This window comes from Cydia pomonella, chromosome 4 (assembly GCF_033807575.1).
Source record: "Cydia pomonella isolate Wapato2018A chromosome 4, ilCydPomo1, whole genome shotgun sequence".
Lineage (NCBI taxonomy): Eukaryota > Metazoa > Arthropoda > Insecta > Lepidoptera > Tortricidae > Cydia > Cydia pomonella.
The window spans coordinates 4,513,792-4,531,710 of NC_084706.1; the positions used below are offsets into that span (position 1 = coordinate 4,513,792).

The 17,919-nt window shown below is 34.6% G+C and overlaps 1 protein-coding gene across 1 annotated transcript in view; it reads left to right on the forward strand.

The window, feature by feature from the left end:
• The window catches only part of LOC133517429 (protein timeless-like), a 33,113-nt gene extending 18,469 nt beyond the window's left edge, over positions 1–14,644 (forward strand). Inside the window, exons 9-16 of the mRNA XM_061850745.1 lie at positions 1,121–1,319; positions 1,876–2,045; positions 4,210–4,667; positions 6,705–6,905; positions 9,762–9,942; positions 11,160–11,264; positions 11,922–12,188; positions 14,187–14,644. Of these exons, the coding sequence (XP_061706729.1) occupies positions 1,121–1,319; positions 1,876–2,045; positions 4,210–4,667; positions 6,705–6,905; positions 9,762–9,942; positions 11,160–11,264; positions 11,922–12,188; positions 14,187–14,394 (1,789 nt within the window). The 3' untranslated portion in view covers positions 14,395–14,644. The remainder of the gene's footprint in view (positions 1–1,120; positions 1,320–1,875; positions 2,046–4,209; positions 4,668–6,704; positions 6,906–9,761; positions 9,943–11,159; positions 11,265–11,921; positions 12,189–14,186) is intronic.
• The last annotated feature ends 3,275 nt before the right edge of the window (positions 14,645–17,919 follow it).

Sequence of the window (17,919 nt, forward strand, 5' to 3'; positions counted from 1 at the left end):
GTCGCGCAGCTTTGTATTTGTATCGGAACATCGTTTATAACGACGGAAGCGCCATCGACAATAAGGTCCCTTTTCATAGATAACGTCACATTTGAAGATTGTGAAACGCCAACGGTGTGACTTTATTTGTCAGATAAGTGGCAAGTAGCTTATTCAGGACTTTACTTGGACATTTTTAAACAGGCCCTTAGTCTATTGCTAGAAAAAAATATGATAGACATTGAATTCATGTATAAATTTTGATTAATTAAAAGATGGTAACGCAGTGGTAAATGCCCTATTCACATTCAAATCGGGACACAATCAAGGATCACTGAGTTACTGACTACTGTGATTAAAAATATGTACATTTGTTATTTATAGAATAAAGCTATAGGGGTTGATAGCCTCATTAAGCCTCTATCTTTGTCACCAAAACAGAAAATGAAAGTAATGAATAACTATTATAACTATTATAAAATATACATTATACTTAAAAGTGTCAATAACTTATGTAAAACCTCTTGAAATATTGATTGTTTGTGTTGTTTACGGCTTTGGTTAGATGGCCCACGGATGAATCAGTTTGTTGCGTTCTTACTGTATGTAATAAATTGTGACTGGCGGGCGGATATTACATAAATTCTAGTTGACGAAAACTTAACCTGTTAAAATCAATCATGAGGAAATGATTTGTTCAAAGCGTGTGACGGTACTGCGTCTCTCTTCTTCCTTAGAACGAAGCTAAGCAATCTTTATATTCCTAAGAACTATACTAGAAAAATCTGCTGTTGAATTAAAATTAATAATATAGGATTCAACTTCAAAACCGAACGACACAAAAGAAAGTGATTGTGTCCCAATTGAAAATGCTTGAAATTGTATTGATAATAAATAATATACGTAGGTACCACGGGCAACAAAAACAATGATTAGGTACAAGCTGTAACTAATACTTGTGTAACAAAAGAAAAAGCCAATTTGTAAGAGAAAAATGTCCCTTTACAGAAACTCTTTGAGACAGCACCGACACAGTGCTTCCGCAAAAATAAGTTTAAACAGTCAATTTTCGTTATTCAACACTATTGTATCGTGTTCAGTGTCTAGATCGATTCGCACACTCAAAGAAGTTTTGACACAGGTTCGCTACCCCTGAAATAATGTACCAATACGGGCTATTGCTAGAAGACTACGCGGTGAACGGGGAGTTCATCAACGACTGCGTGTTCACGATCATGCACCACGTGGGAGGGGACCTAGACAGTTTGAGCAGTTTATATCAACCTAGGATATTGAAGACTTTCACTGATATTTGGAAGTCTGAATTTGAAGTTTGCGACGTAAGTGAAAGATATTAATTGATTTCGTCTAAACTTAAGAAGAAACATTAGTGGTAAATTTTCCATAGAAACGTTCTCGACATTTTCCTTTCTGGATTTTGAGCCTAGACTGTTTTTATATGAGTTCAATATTACCATTACCTGTGTCTGTATGTTTTGCATTTTTGATATTCTGGTTTTTATAAGTACTTGTTTACTTCAAATAGCGCTAAAAACGGCATAAAATTCACCGTAAACAGACGCTTAGCATACAACATCGGCAACAATAAACGCAAAAATCAAAACGGTCAGACACAGACCATTTATTTATCATTTGGTTCCCGAAATTTCGTTACGATTGTTTAGTTTTTGGAGGAGGAAAATTTCGAAAACGAAGCCTTGATGCCTGAGATTTTTACGCAGGGTTTTTTGCCTAAGCTGCAGTTGTCGCACTAATTTTTGGAGCTGCCTCCTCCATCAGCATGACGGAGAAATTTTCCTAAAATTCTCAAAATTTTCTCTTAATAGGCATCGTGTTATTTGCAAACTGTTTAAAATTTATGAATTACCTTCGCAGGATTGGTCTGATTTAATACAATACGTGATAAACACATTCACAAAGAAGCCGCATGCGCTGTCAACGATTGACAACTTTAGAATGGATACAAAGAAAAATCTCCAGCCTGCGGCCAAAGGGGGGAAGAAAAAGTCTGTACGTAGCAGTGCGAGTCGGTCATCTAAAGCAAGGTATTACATAACATTTTAGGCAAATTAAATTTAAAAAATACGATATTTCAAAAAACAAGTAGGATATTTAATCGACAATTTTATCTCCTTTAATTCTATGTACGGATACACTTTTTTCATGCGACGATGGTCATTTCCTGGGTCATTCATTTATTAAAAAATGGTTGAAAAACTTGGTTTTTTTAGGATTTGCATTCACCAGTTACGCATTTTTGTGGTGCCTACCTAGTTATATTATAAGCTCACTATATGTATCTATAATGGGTCATCTACTAAGCATGTTAGTACTACGTGACGCCAATTCGAAAATCATACAAGTCCCTTCGTACAAAAATCGCATTTGGTAGTTGACATAGAATAGAGAAAGAGCTACAAACGTCCTGCAGTGCCGTTCTCTCAACTATTATTGGGCTCAAATCAAAAGTGTATTGAAAGAGAAGAATGAAACAGCAAAAAAACATTAACAACTCCAGCAGGTGACGGGCTGATGCAGGCAAATATGAAAAACGGGTCCGTAAAAAGCTGCCACTGAATGCGCTAGGAAGAAGATAAATAAAAAAAACTGACAAATATCTAAAGTTATTTTAAAAACCTTACTTTGTTCTCAATCGCTTAAATTTTTTAACCGACTTCAAGATTACAAAAGGAGGAGGTTCTTAATTCGGTTGTTTTTTTTAATGTTTGTTACATCATAACTCCGTCATTTCTGAATCGATTTTGAAAATTATTTTTTAATTGATTTGATATATATATATATATATATATATATATATAAATTGGTCCCGTTTTGTCACAAGAAGTTCTGATGATGGAATCCATGAGGAATCGAGGGAACTCTTCAAATGTGAAAGGCACACATATAGTGATTTTTGTAGTTTCATCAACAAATCAAGCATTTACATTTAAAAAAGTGACATTTGATGAAGTGGAACTGCTGATGCTGATCAGAATGGAACTCTTCAACGACGCATAGTTCCCGCTTGGTGATTTGTCGTCTTCGTTATTTTTGTTAGGCAAATTAGGTTTTCAAGGCAATTTTTTGTCAAGCTCAAGATCTGATGGTAGAATCTATGAGGAATCGAGGAAACTCCTCAAATGTTAAAGGCATATATATATATATATGTATAGTGATTATTGTATTTTCTTTAACAAATCAAGCCTTTAAAATGCTTGATGAAGTGCAACTGCTGATGATGATCAGAATGGACCTCTTCAACGACGCATAGTTCACTTTTGGCGATTTGTCCTCTTCGCTGTGTTTGTTAAGCAAATTAGATTTTCAAGAAAGTTTTTTGTCAAGTTCGAGTTCTGACGATGGGGTCCATGAAGAATCGAGGAAACTCCTCAAATGTGAAATATATAGTGATCTTAGTATTTCCATCAACAAATCAAGCATTTACATTTGTAGAAGTGACATTTTATGAAGTGGAACTGCTGATGATGAACAGAACGGAACTCTCCAACAATTTGTTCTCTTCGCATGTTTGTCAAGCAGTTAGGTTTTCAAGACACATTTTTGTCAAGCTTGAGTTCTGATGATGGATCCCATGAGGAATTGAGGGTAATTCACAACTCTTTTAAGCAAACTTATATCCATTTTTATTATTATTATATTTTCTAATAATTATATGGTGCTTTATTTTATGCTTGGTGTGAAATAATTTATTATAAATACAGTCGAATACCCTGTTGTATCTTACCAGTCAACCATAGGGTAAATCTGAAATGTGTCAAGGTGGGTGCAGCAAAAAAAATACTTCCTTTTCTACATAATTAGGCCGTAGGCGTAGGACGCTGTCTTTTTAATTTCATTGTATTATACAAAATCAACAATAATCTTTTTTTCACCGGTTTTTTTTTTCTTAAAAATGATTTCATTTCAAGTTAACAGTTTTTTACACCACTTAATATAGTGGCATGTGTAGTTAATGTGTGGTGTGTGCTTACAACATAAACTTTCATAATTAAATAGAATTCATAGTTGTAGAGTTCCTCATTGATGTACATTTAAGTCTAGTTACAAGCAATATCTCTTATAATAGATTAGGTATGTTATGTTGTCTACTGAGTGACGGAGCGCCGCAAAATTCGCAAATAGACGATCCCCCTTCTTTTACCATTACTGTTATTTATTATTATACTTTAATATGATTTTATGCTGCAGGTGGACTGAAGATGAACTGTTAGCTTTAAATTGGAGTTATCTGCAATGCAACGCTCATGCGGATGTCATCGGCGAAATATTAAGATGCCTTAAACAACGCGGCACAGTTAAGTCTAGCGATTCTGTGATCAGAGAATTATACAAGCAAAATATTATAAACAAAGAGAAATATGAAAAACTGTCCAAGTCTGAAGTTAAGAGCGATAAGATGAACAAAGAAATAAGGAATGTCGAGATCGGAAATCTTTGTGAGCAACTAAGACAAGACGGAAAAACGAAATGTATTGACTGGGTCCAAAAAGTTTTACTTGAAACTTGTTACGCAAAATTGCAAATTGAGAAGTGGTACCGTAGCGAATGCGGCACGACCGCGGATCAAACGGGTATTCATCAGTTCAAATTGTTTAAACAAGGGTTCAATCCGCCAGTGATGTCGCCTGTGTCCTATCACGCTCTACGTAAGTATTTATGTCGTCTCGTTTTTTAGGGTTTTGTAGTCAACTAGGAACCCTTATACTTTCGCCATGTTCGTCTGTCTGTCTGCCTGTTTGTCCGAGGCTTTGTTCCGTGATTGTTGGTGCTAGAAAGCTGCAATTTGACAGGGATATTTAAATCAATAAATCTGACAAAGTTGTAAAAAGAAAAAAATTGTCCCCCTCCCTCTAACTTATGAACCATGGTCCAAAAGATATGAAGAATAATCTGGGAAATAGAAAAAGACATCAAATGAAAATTATAGCGAACATGATTAGTTTAGCCTTTTTTGCATATTTTACTCATTCTATTGTTATTTAATTTCTCTTCATTGGCCGTTGACAATTGAAAGTTATAGAATAATAGAACGAAAGTTAAGTAAAAAAATAAAGTACCTAAGATTATCCCGCTGATTTTCATACTTTAATTAACAAATCATTTTAAAATTACTGCAGTTTCCTAAAGTATGTGTTTTTTTATATAGATTGCAATTTAATATTTTATGCTATTGGCCGGATGCAGATGCAGAGGGCTTGGCGGGAAAACAAAAAAGATCATAGCGCTTGATGTGGCTTAAGTTGGCGAAAAATCTCGCGGTGTTTCGGTACTTCTTAGTTAGTATGTTCGCGAAAAATTAAAAAAACTACTGAACGGATTTTCATGTGGTTTTCACCCATCAATAGAGTAATTCTTGAGAAAGGTTTAGGTGTATAATTTATTAAGGTTTTGTATAAATTGGTTGAAATATGACAATGTTTGTTAAAGATGTCGGAAAAAATCACGCTGTCTAGGAGCTTTAATCAAAAACGCTGCGTAATCTGTTTGAGAAATAACAACACAATGTATGGTGAAATTGGCGCTCTTTGATTTGTCTACAAAAAAGTCTGCGATGTATATATCTGTCTTTTAAGGATAACTTGCTATATCCATTCTTAACTTCTAAAAAAGAGATCACATATAATCTGGTATTGGACGCCGGTTGAGGGACAGAGGCTGCGACCCCCGGGCTGGATCTTATCTGGTCCAACAAATATCTTTAGCCATTCAGCGCCAAGTAGGGAACAGATCGCAGATAGGGTCTTAAAAGTTAATTTTTGCCGGGGCTAGTTTGTGGGGTACTTTTATTTTATTTCTGTATTAATTTATAATGATCTAGTGTTAACAGTTTAGTTTTTAGTTAGCTTTATTTTAATCTACTGTTTCTGTGAAATTACTGTCAATAAAGATCTGGCATTTGTAAAGCTAATTTACACAAATAGAATATGTATTAATCATCAAGAAATTAAATACGTTAGTTACATTATGAATTTCATACAGATTATATATTCAATGATGTTCGAGTCGTAAGATAATAAATAAAAAGTAACGGCTAAACATTTTATCTAGCATATGTCAACACAGATTTATTTTAATGCTTGCTTGTTAATAAAATGGCCATAGCTAACACAGCTAATCTAACCTAACCTAACGATAACGACACATCGTATGACGGTATCCATAAACCCCTTTTAGTTGTAGGGCTCTTCTCCTTTTTTCTTAGTCACCATTCTCACCAAACATTATATTAATTTTTTCATTTCTGATACTCAGAAAGTGGGTTTTTGTTGTTCTAAAGTGTGCAGAAAATGATACGTTTCTGCACTAGACCATTTTACTTCCCAGTAGGTTTTTTCGTTTATATTACTTATAATTAAAATTTGATATTAAATTGTTGTAAATTTCCATTCTAATATTTAACTCTTTGTGCCACGAATCACGATACTTTTACCTAAATTGTTAATTGAAAGTACTCTCAAGTAATACTATAAAAGTTTATACTTAGTCATGTTTTTTAAATATTTTTTTAAAATTTTACTTTGCTCGTATTCAAAATAAAAAGAAGTGTTTAACTCAGGTAAACGGCACCATTTCATCCTGTGATTAACAATCTGCTATTCTTTCTTTTTTACCTATCAGTATCACTCGACTATGTTACATTCTTTAATGTTCTATTACAAGTTCAATTTCTATTACAATTTCAGTTCTTAATCAGTCTGTGCCCCTGGTACCGTGGAATTGTGAACAAGCTGCCATGTGCAAGGATTTAAAGTTTTTGCAACTGCTACATAAATTGGGGTTCCAAATGCCGGTTGACGCCGGCAAAGTATTCATAAGGATACCGCAGGTCTGGTCAGCTGAGGTCTTGTACGAAGTGGCTGGCAGAGTTGCTGTTATTGACACAAGTAAGTTTACTCCTATTAACGTTACACTGAGGCTGATCTAGATTAATAAAATGCGAATTTGTAGAGATTTTAGACTTAGATATTTACAGGAATACCCTTTTTAGGGTTTCGTAGTCACCTAGAAATCCTTATAGTTTCGCTATCTCCGTCTGTCCGTCCGTCCGAGGCTTTGCTCCGTGATCATCAGTGCTAGAAACCTGCAATTTGGCATTACATAAATCATTCATTGTGACAGAACGGTAAAATAAAAACTATAAAAAATATATTTTAGGGTAACTCCCATACAAAATGATTTTTTCGATATTTTTTGCTTTGACCCAATAGTGTGGGGTATCGTTGGATAGGCTGTGTCAAAACGAATAAGGGTCTCGAAAACTATTTTTTGATGAAATTAATATTATCGGAAAAAATCGCTCCGGAAGAAAAAAAAAAGTGTGTCCCCCTCTTCCTTTTAAACCATGGGTCCAAAAATATGAAAATAAAATCGTGAAACAAAGCTAAATAAATACCGTCTAGTTTCGTATCTTCGCCTGGATTTTGACACTTTTCCCAGAACATCTTTCAAATATGAAAGCATTTTAGTGTGTTATGGCAAAAAAAATACCACTAAAGCTTTGAATTTCATTAGTTAACTTGGTAATAAATGGCCCCGAAGGCAATAGGCGAAGTATGGGTATTCTTCTCAATCTTCGCCTATGGCATGCTTTACCGCTAATAATTAACTTTTCTCTGACTTATGCATGTTAAGTCATATCTCCTTGGAACGTGTTAATATACTATGAACCTTAACTCCACTAGACTAGGCATATTTTTAAAAAACGGTGTGGTATGCGAAGTTTGGTACCGGTCTGAAGTTGTTTACATACATTTTCTATAATGAAGCTAGGGCTGCCAAAAATTAACCAACATGCCAAATAAAGGGGAGTATTGGTTTATAAGTTATAAAAATATTTTTAATAAATTTGTTTAATATTTAAAATCAAAACGTATCCCTTTGCGCTTATTATTATGATAGTAATTGAGATCAAATCAACCTTATTATTCAAAGTAAGACATATAAAAATATCTACTCAACGTCGGCAAGAGTAGAGATAAACATTTGCATATAGTCATATACTTAGCGTAAACTAAAATATTTATCCCTCAAAGGGTTAAGTTCGCCTTTGTACTTCTTACTAATTGTATGTTACTTTTAATATGTATTTTGGTACAATAAAGAGTTTACTACTACTAGAATATTTAACTTCTTAATTCAAATGCTTTTTATTACCCACTTATTCTCTCTTACTCCAAATCGTTAAAGCCATTTCCAAAAAAACCAAAGACAAGAAAATATTTAAATTTGTAAACAAGTAATGTGGTACAACAAATTTGACACCCTAGGTGTAGGTGAAATATGGCAACAAGAATGACGCAAAGGTCGCAAAGTACCCTCACCAATGTTTTATCCAATTGTGACTTCTAAACGTAAGCTAGCCATTAAATAATAGTTTCATTTGAAAAAGAAATAGTTGTAGGATGTAATCATGTAAAAAGTTTAACATTACCTGGTCTGTATCACTGTTTAAAACTTAAGTCTAGCCGTTTTTGAGTTATTCCACATACAAAATCCCATACAAAATGACACTTAACAACAAACGCGTACCTACGTCACGTTTCGCTATCGAATAAATTTACACTAGGGGTACTGTTACATTATAATAATTTTAACATAGCTTGGGTACGGTGACAGCCGTGTCGCTGTACCCACGTAACCCGCACGTATTAAGCTATATGAAAAATACTATAGTTTTAAGTTTTACGGCAAGTTACAAGAGTCAGGAACATCATTTATTTGTATGACATCTCGCGCCACGTTTATGATCAGAATATCGAATATTATATACCTAAGGGGTGTACCGAAATAAAACTGTGAAACTTCAAATGAAAAAAACTGATGCAATTGAGAACAAACTAAGGTTTTAGAATAAATACAATAAAAAGGGACTTTTAATTTAGATAATTGTCAGTTTTTTTATTATATTAAAATTATAGACAGCTTTTTCCTAGCACATTAAGTGACAGCTTTCTACGGACCCGTTTTTCATATTTGCCTGCACCAGCCCATCACCTGCTGTTTTTATTGAGCCCAATAATAGTTAAGAGAACATCACTCCAGGACGTTTGGTGATCTTGCTCTGCTCTACGAAAATTACCAAATGCGATTTTTGTACGAAGGAAAACATATTTTTTTCGACTTGGCTTAGAATTAAATAACGCAAATTTTCGATTACTTTAGCTATTCCAACCTTTGTACGAAAAACTGAACTGACTTTCGTCGTAGTTCGTTTCATTTTAACCGCATATGTATGTACCCCAGTTTTTACGATGAATGTCGGGCATGCTTCGTTTTCGCAAATTCTATTAGTAATCTTTCTTACGGGCACTTGTTCCTAAAGGTCTGCCGCTTCAAGGTCTCTTTTCAAAAGAAAACATACTAAATTAGTTATTTATTATGAAATGCACGAAACTTCGAAGTAATTTTAAGTGTTTCGAAATCAGGCATATAGGATGTTACAAATTTTCTTGCTATTTGGAAAAGACCGATTTTCAGTGACCTCTTTTATTTACCAGTGTAACGTCGCTTAGCGTAAAACAGAATTATTTATATTAAAATATATAATGTAATAATTAAACTTATTACCGCGGTAAGACAGTCGTAGTCATCTTGGTTAGAAACAAAATTACAGCCGTTTGAAATTTACAGTTTTTAATCGGTTCAGGCCTTAATTGGTATAATTTGTTTCGAAATTATCCCCTAAACGAAATGTTCAATTGTTTTATTGTGCTAATCAAATATTTTGTAATTGTTTCAAGCAAAACTGAAATTCTCCATCGCCGATATAACTAATAGCGGGTCTAAGAGCGCTGTGCAGCAGTGCAACCCGCCGCTGTCGACGACCACCAAGGACGCCACACCGACAAACTCTGCGCCAGATTACACCTATCAGATGCACAAACAGAAACACATCGCTGCTATGATGAATTTTACGCCTAGGTAAAACACGATGATTTATAATTATTTTTGTTTAAATACATGTAGTAAATTACTACATGTATTTAAACATTTAGATTGTACCTATACAGGGCGTCCCACGACTATGGGACATCAAGGGAAAGTACCTTAAATATTGCAGATGGGATATTTTGCTGAAAGAAGACTTTACGTTATTTTTAAAAGTCAGTAATTCTGCATTTAAAGATTTTCTAAGAATTACTTGCTTCGTCTGGGAATCGAACCGACTTAAATGTGAAAAAAAAAATCACCCCTGTTTTTATGATGCCAGTCGAAAGAATAGACAAAAAATAATAAATCTTCTGAAGTAACATAGTATTTTAAAAGATAGGAACAACGTAAAATGTTTGAGTCAAATTTCAAGAAAATAATTAAGTCGGTTCGATTCCCAAATGAAGCAAGTGATTCTTAGAAAAAATTTAAATGCAGAATTACTGACTTTTAAAAATAACGTAAAGTCTTCTTTCAGCAAAATATCCTAACTACGATATTTAAGGTACTTTTCCTTGATGTCCCATAGTCTTGGGACGCCCTGTATATTAACAATAATTATGCCAGTAGGAAGCTCGGCCGAATTTCACCTTCTCAAACAAACGGGGTACGTGTTGGGTTGTAATGAAACTTTGCACATACAATGACATGATATATCTATGCCTGTAATTACATATTTACATTTATAGGTACAGTAGAGTAATTAGTTTATATCGCTCCAGCTTATAAAACAAATGAAATAGAGCTAAAACAAGTTTTGTATGAAACACTGAAATTCACTTTATTTTTTTAACTATGGTATCTGAAGCTACATAAACTAATCATAGGATATACCTTATCCTATTGTAAGTACATACTTTCAGAGCAATCTAGCAAGTCGTTTTAAAATGAGAGCGTAACTAGGTTTGTATGGAGAACCGAGCTTGCTGCTGACTTTTAATACGAAGATTTAAAAACATGACGGACTTTTTTATGTTATTTATCAAAAATAAGGAAAACATGCCTAGGTACGATACACTGGACAGTGAATATGATAACTTTTGATATACATACATGCAATCTATAAAAATAATTACGGAGAGAAGTCTACATTTTCATACGTGGCGTGGTGTACTTAAAAAGTTGGTAGACCTTATTTTTATTAACCTAAGTATAGGTAGCTGGTGTATTTCAAGTCACATTATTAACTAAACTTCGATGAATTACAGGCCAGGTTCATCGTTCAACACGGATGTTCAAAACGAAAGCAAACGCAGTTGGCTGGCAGTTGTGCAACAGTCTCAAGAGCTTAAATTGACTTGTATCGTGGGAAGGTAAGTACCTACGATGTTATTAAGTACATAGGCGTAATCAGGCTTTTTATTCGTCTGTAACTGCTTTGTAAGTATTTTTATCTTGTACTTAGTTAGGTCATAAGTTCTGTCACAAAGGTTTTGACTGATAAAAGGCAATACAAAGCTATTAATAAAAAAAGTTTGCCATGATTTGAAAGTTTGTTTTATACTGATCAAAACGTAATATAATTAGTTTAAAATTAAGATCCCGTCTTTATTTTCTACTTATTTACTTTAAGATTTTCGTTACACGCGAATAAGCGGCTGGATTGTGAAAAATTATACTTTACAAAAGGGAGTAAAAATCAGTGTCATATATATTAATAAAATAGGTACAATTCTTTATTTATATGAACCCAGTTTATTAGAACGTTATTTTATCACCGGCATTTAGTTCTCCGACAAGTCTGTACTTCAGCTATTACCCTTCAAACTTAGGGTACTTTTCAGTGATACACTAATTTTTGACTGCCCTCCAACGAGTAGGTTTGGTACGTACAGTTGCAACTTTGGCAATCCAATATACATGAATTATATATTTTATTTATAGTGATTTTTGTATTTTTTTCTTACCTTATCATACAAACATTGCAAGTTCAATAAAAGCTTCTAAAAATAATTGTTGTATGTACATTTATTAAGTGTCCTGCAAGACGTGGGGGATCTAACGAAGTCGAAGGTGCCGGCGACGGTGCAGCGAGCGGCATCCGCGCCCGTCCTGCCAGTGCCGTTCGCGCCGGTCCTGCGAGCGGCGCCTGCGCCTGTCCTGCCAGCGGCGTCCGCGCTCGTCCTGCCAGCTGCGTCCGCGCCCATCCTGCCCGCGGCGTCCACGTCCGTTCTGCTCGAGATTATGCCTCCCGAGGACTTCATCACTCAGCTGTCGGAGGTCAAGGATAACAACAGGTATAACTATGAACAGATTCTGTGACCACATGCAATGGAAAAGGCATACAATAGAGTCCCCCGTAAGGTTCTGTGGTGGGCTATGAGAGAGAAAGAAATGCCAGAGAAGTATGTGCGGCTTATTCAGGCCATGTATGATAGAGCCAGTACTCACGTCAGGTCTGAAGCTGGAGTAACCGACAAGTTCAATGTGGCGGTAGGTTTACACCAGGGGTCAGCTTTAAGTCCGTATTTGTTCCTCCTGGTTATGGATGCTCTGACATCGAACATAAAGGAGGATGCACCCTGGTATATGCTGTTTGCCGATGACATTGTTCTTGTCGGAGAAAATGCACTTGAGGTCCAGAGCAGGCTGGGAAAATGGCAAGAAAAGCTGGAAAGTGTGGGACTGAAAATAAGCAGAACCAAAACGGAGCATATGTTCTGCGATTTCGGTGGTTTATAGGTAGTAAGAAAGGAGCGAGTGCTGAGGTGACGAAAGATAGAGGAAAATGGAAGAGAAGAACATGTTGTGCCGACCCCACATAACGTGGGATAAGGGTAGGAGGAAGAAGAAGATGCAATAGATAATATCCCACTCCAACAGAATCAGGAACATTAAATTAGCACAATCGGATTAGCACCAACCTCGAAATCTCTGGAACAGTCATGAGATTTGGTATGTATATAAATTAAAGTCCCCTTTTTCATGCCCACACCATTTGACATTTGGGAACCTCGAGGAATCGCAGCCATCTTGGAAAATGTGTACCGTCCAGGAGAAATTCGATGTCTATTTTATTGAAATCCGCTAAATAGTTTAGGCGCTAGAAAACAAAATGATTTAAAATTCGGAGTCCTCTCAAGGCAATTGGTTTAATTTTTCTGTAATAAAACAAGTGTAAACCAGTTGTGAAGGGTAAGAGCAATCTACCGATGAAGAAGAAGAATTGGCCACCACATCTATAGCAGATGATTGTTGCAGCGTCGGGTAAAATCTACCGATACGTCATTTAAAAAAATCCGTCCAGTATCCTAAGCTACAGGATGTACTGAATCATCAGTACTTAAATCCATAACCCTACTTTCTGTTTAAGTCGCAGTCGGGTAAAATGTTAATATTGGGGTAGATCACGCACAAATGTATAGTTAATAGTGGAATTCATATTCCTCCAAGTTTCCTATTATGAGAATGTCCCCTGGAAGTGTATAAGCGTTAAACTTAGATTCAGCAAGTATTTTCTATAACAAGATGTATTTTTTCCGCAAAGATATCCAGGACTTTTTTGTGTAGAATTTAATAAGCTTTAATATTGCCTTTCACTATATTTTCATAAAGAATGTAGATTTAGAGTAAAACGCTAATTTCTCCTGGATGGTTCACATTTTCCAAGATGGCTGCGATTCCTCGAGGTTCCCAAATGTCAAATGGTGTGGGCATGAAAAAGGGGCCTTTAATTTATATACATACCAAATTTCATGACTGTTCTAGAAATTTCGAGGTTGGTCTTAATCCGATTGTGCTATATCTTGTTATCGTAATAGCTGTGTTAATTTTAGCTTTATATCCTTTATATTGTTACCTAGCGATAGTTCCTGTAGATTTACCAGTAGGTAATCTAGTAATCTGTGGACGATGCTGTTGGTCTCACACTTTATTATTCTTAGTACTCTATTTCTGTGTCTAAACACGGTTAATATTTTTTGTCCAAATAAAAAGAAAAGAAAAACAGTCGTGTGTAACTACGTTTACTTGCTTCATTTTGATATGCAGACAGACATGTCTACTGTTTTTTATTAACGACCACTATTTTTTATTTGGTAGTTCGGTGTTCTTTCACTAATCAGGCACAGATAAAGGTTACAAAGGTTATAAAAAAATGTTTTTCTAAAAATAAATATATCCTGTAAATTCTTAGTTAGACATAATTAAGAATTTACATAATATATGTATTTTTAGCAATTCGTCGTCCCGTCAGTCGCTGTACTTAAACCATGCATGTGTCTTTACTGTTACAGCGACAGCGAAACGGAATCGGTCGCATCAGAACTAATCCGCATGTACGTTTCGGACGAAGAGGAAAACTTGGAGATAGCGCTTCAGCCGAGCGTCACAGCGAACGCCATCTGCGATGGCCAGGTCGAAGTCGAAGCCGGTTGCGCCGGCCGCCCGGTTTTCCGGCGAGCGTACCGGGGTCGACGCTCCATGTTTCTGAAGAAAGCCTAACGCAATTTTCATATTATATTCTGAAGTATGAATAGATATTGGCTATGTGCATGATATTCACGCCAGCTGGCGCTTATCGTGACCCATCAACTATTTGACAGCCTTTTAACAGATTTGGCGATACATATTTTGTATTCAAATTCATATTTATTTATTCATAAGATTAAATAAAAAAAACATTTCAAAGGGGTAATATTAATGATTAGGTCGATGTCAATTAAATTACAGATTTAGGTTTCAGTTTAATTTAGGCTAGGATGTTTGTGTTTAATATAATTTTATATTAATGTATTTCTGATAAATAAATATTTAATAAAAAAAGTACGATCCATTATAATAATAATCATCAATTAAATTAAAATAAAATAAAACAATAACTGACAAAAAATGAATAATCAATACATTTAATTATCAAAAAATAAAAAAATTACGTTAAATTCAATCATTATCATTATATTCTGATATGTCATAAAGCAAGTGAGAAGAATCACGAAAGGTAACAGACAAGAAGACGAAAGACATAAAATAACATAGAGTGAAGAAATGGTTAAATAGGAAAAATATAACGATTATCCGAATAATAAAATCGGACTGATATTGCAAACCCTAGTCACAGCCATTTTACTCGGAAACTATAAAATATATTTTAATGACATTTAAAACGTAGTAGTTTAGAAGTTAAAATGTATAAAAATATACTTTTAAGGGGTAGGGGGAGGGGCACTCCATACATGCAACTAAATGTGAAAAAGATTATTTTTAAGTAAAATCAATGAAATTAAGTAGAATCATTCGATAGGTCTTGGAAGATCATTAAGGGTCCTAATAGTGTTCTTTCATTCTGTGAATACTCTTAGGAATAACCGCTCCGAAAGTCTAAAATTTTGTTCCATCCCTTTAACTTTTAAACCGGGCATGAAAAAAGGATGATGTTCCGCTCCCATGCAAGTTTGGCCCAACACTCCCTAAACATGTGTGGTATAGTGTTTGGTTCTAAACATGATATGAAAGCCCCGATAGGTATTAGGAATTCACGGTCACTTCACAGAACATAAAAGAGGAGTATGGTCGTACGGGCTATGTTCAATTTTATTATGCCTTATGACAAGGAAATACGGGGCCGTAAATAGTGTAAGCATATCGAGGACATTGGGCGTTTATGTAAATTAAAGGCTGATGTCAAGGAACAAAATATTGAAAGAGTTGGTATTAGGTCATACTAAAATATGATAATAAATTTAATACGGCTTCCATAAATTAATAAGACATACTTAATGCGAACCAGAATAAGGTATAACAGCTCTATTATAGCATCAAATGTAAAAACTAATCACTTAAGTAAATATATTTTCTATATTCGTTCGCTGTCCACTTTTGACGTAAGTCATTTGGGCATGTTACAATTAAAGTCATTGGAATAATAGTAGTTTATGTGACTGCTACATAATAAAAGGCATTAAAATACACGAGTTTAATAAAGGAATCAAGTGAGAGAGAGAGAGAGAGAGAGAGAGAGAGAGAGAGAGAGAGAGACTGTGCATAACACTTACATACACTATTTTATTTACACACATGTTATAAACTTTCTATGATATTCACTAACCCAAATTACAGCCAACGTTGAGGCATCGTTGCTCTCTTGGCGGAACTCGCGGATATGTGGTGGCGTCACCGAAATATTTTTATCGCTCATTTTAGACGAAACTTTTGCTATAAGACAACAAAACAAATTCATTTTATACTTAAAACTAATTAAAAGATAAACTGTACGTCAAATGGCGGTAAATGATAACTTTTTTCACGCATGTCACGCTGCGTGACTCACGCATCCACGGCAGTTTTTTTAATTCAGAGACAAAAATCATGCGAGATTTGTCAAAATTGTATGCAATTGACATTTCATTTGTGACTTTTACGTCTCTAAAGAATTTTAGTATTTGTTGTTTGTGTTTCTTATCATATTTTTTTTGTATAATCCGACAATTAGAGACTGTATACTTTAGTATCTAATATTTATTTGATTCCATATTTGTAATTGTATTTTGTTATTTATTGTAAAAAAATGACATGTAAAAGTGCCCCTGTGGCCTATTTGCTGAATAAATGTTTGTTTGTTTGTCTAATAAATTATCATTGTATAATTTTGATATGGGTTATAAAATGCAGTTGGTATTCTTGATACACCTTGAGTTGTACACATATCATCATCATCAAAAATATCGACTGATTCCCGGCTTTAATTTGTTTATCACTAAATACTAAAAATATGTCACATTTCACATGATTGCTCTCCATTGCGCGTAAGTTTCGTAAAAACCCAAGAAAAAAGTACATGAAAAAGCAATGGATAACACACTTTGGCAGAACGCAATGGAAAATGTGTTAAATTTTATTTTGTGGTAAAACACCCGCTACCGAATAGTCTAAACTGTGATTAATAACATAACCCCATTATTACTGGGACTTATAGTTTTACTGTGATTTATACATTAGGTAATTACGGCGGAAACCGGCATTTTATATTGGTAATTAAACCGCAATTGTCAGTTGTACAGTCACTGACATTGGAATATTTGTAATCATTGCAAAAGTTAGGGGGTTGGGGGGGGGGACACATTTTTTTTCTTTCGGAGCGATTATCTCCGAATATATTCACTTTATCAAAAAATGTTTGTTGAAGACCCCTATTAGTTTTGAAAGACCTTTCCAACAATATGCCACACTGTAGGGTTGAAGCAAAAAAAAAAATTCACACCCAATTTACGTGTAGGGGAGACTTTATTGTACGACTTTGTCGGCTTCATTGATTTATATATCCATGCCAAATTTCAGCTTTCTAGCACTAACGACCACGGAGCAAAGCCTCGGACAGACAGACAGACAGACGGACATGGCGAAACTATAAGGGTTCCTAGTTGACTACGGAACCCTAAAAAGGCTAGGCGCTAATTCAAAGAAATTTTCCTAAGAAAAAACATTTTTATTAAGAAAAAACGCTAAGGTACAATTATTTTTATTACGCCAGGATTTAGTACCTGTAATGTTTAATCTGTTAAATTCAAATAACTCAGAAAATCATGTCTTAAAAATGATTTTTCATAGGAAGATTTCTTTAAATTGGCGCCTAGCCTTTTTTGAACTTAACAGATTAAACATTAAAGGTACTAGGTAAATCCTGGCGTAATAAAAATAATTGTACCTTAGCGTTTTTTCTTAATAAAAATGATTTTTCTTAGGAAGATTTCTTTGAATTGGCGCCTAGCCTTTTTTAAGACATGATTAACTGAGTTATTTGAACTTAACAGATTAAACTTAAAGGTACTAAATCCTGACGTAATAAAAATAATTGTACCTTAGCGTTTTTTCTTAAAAATGAAATCGATAACTTGAAAAATTATAACGCCTGCTAAATTGTAATAGCAAGCAAAATATAAAATGAGTAAAACTTGGAAACCACAAATAAAATGACTCATGTTATAATTGAATATGAAGGTACAAAAAGGAAAAAAAATTGGCTTTTATAGA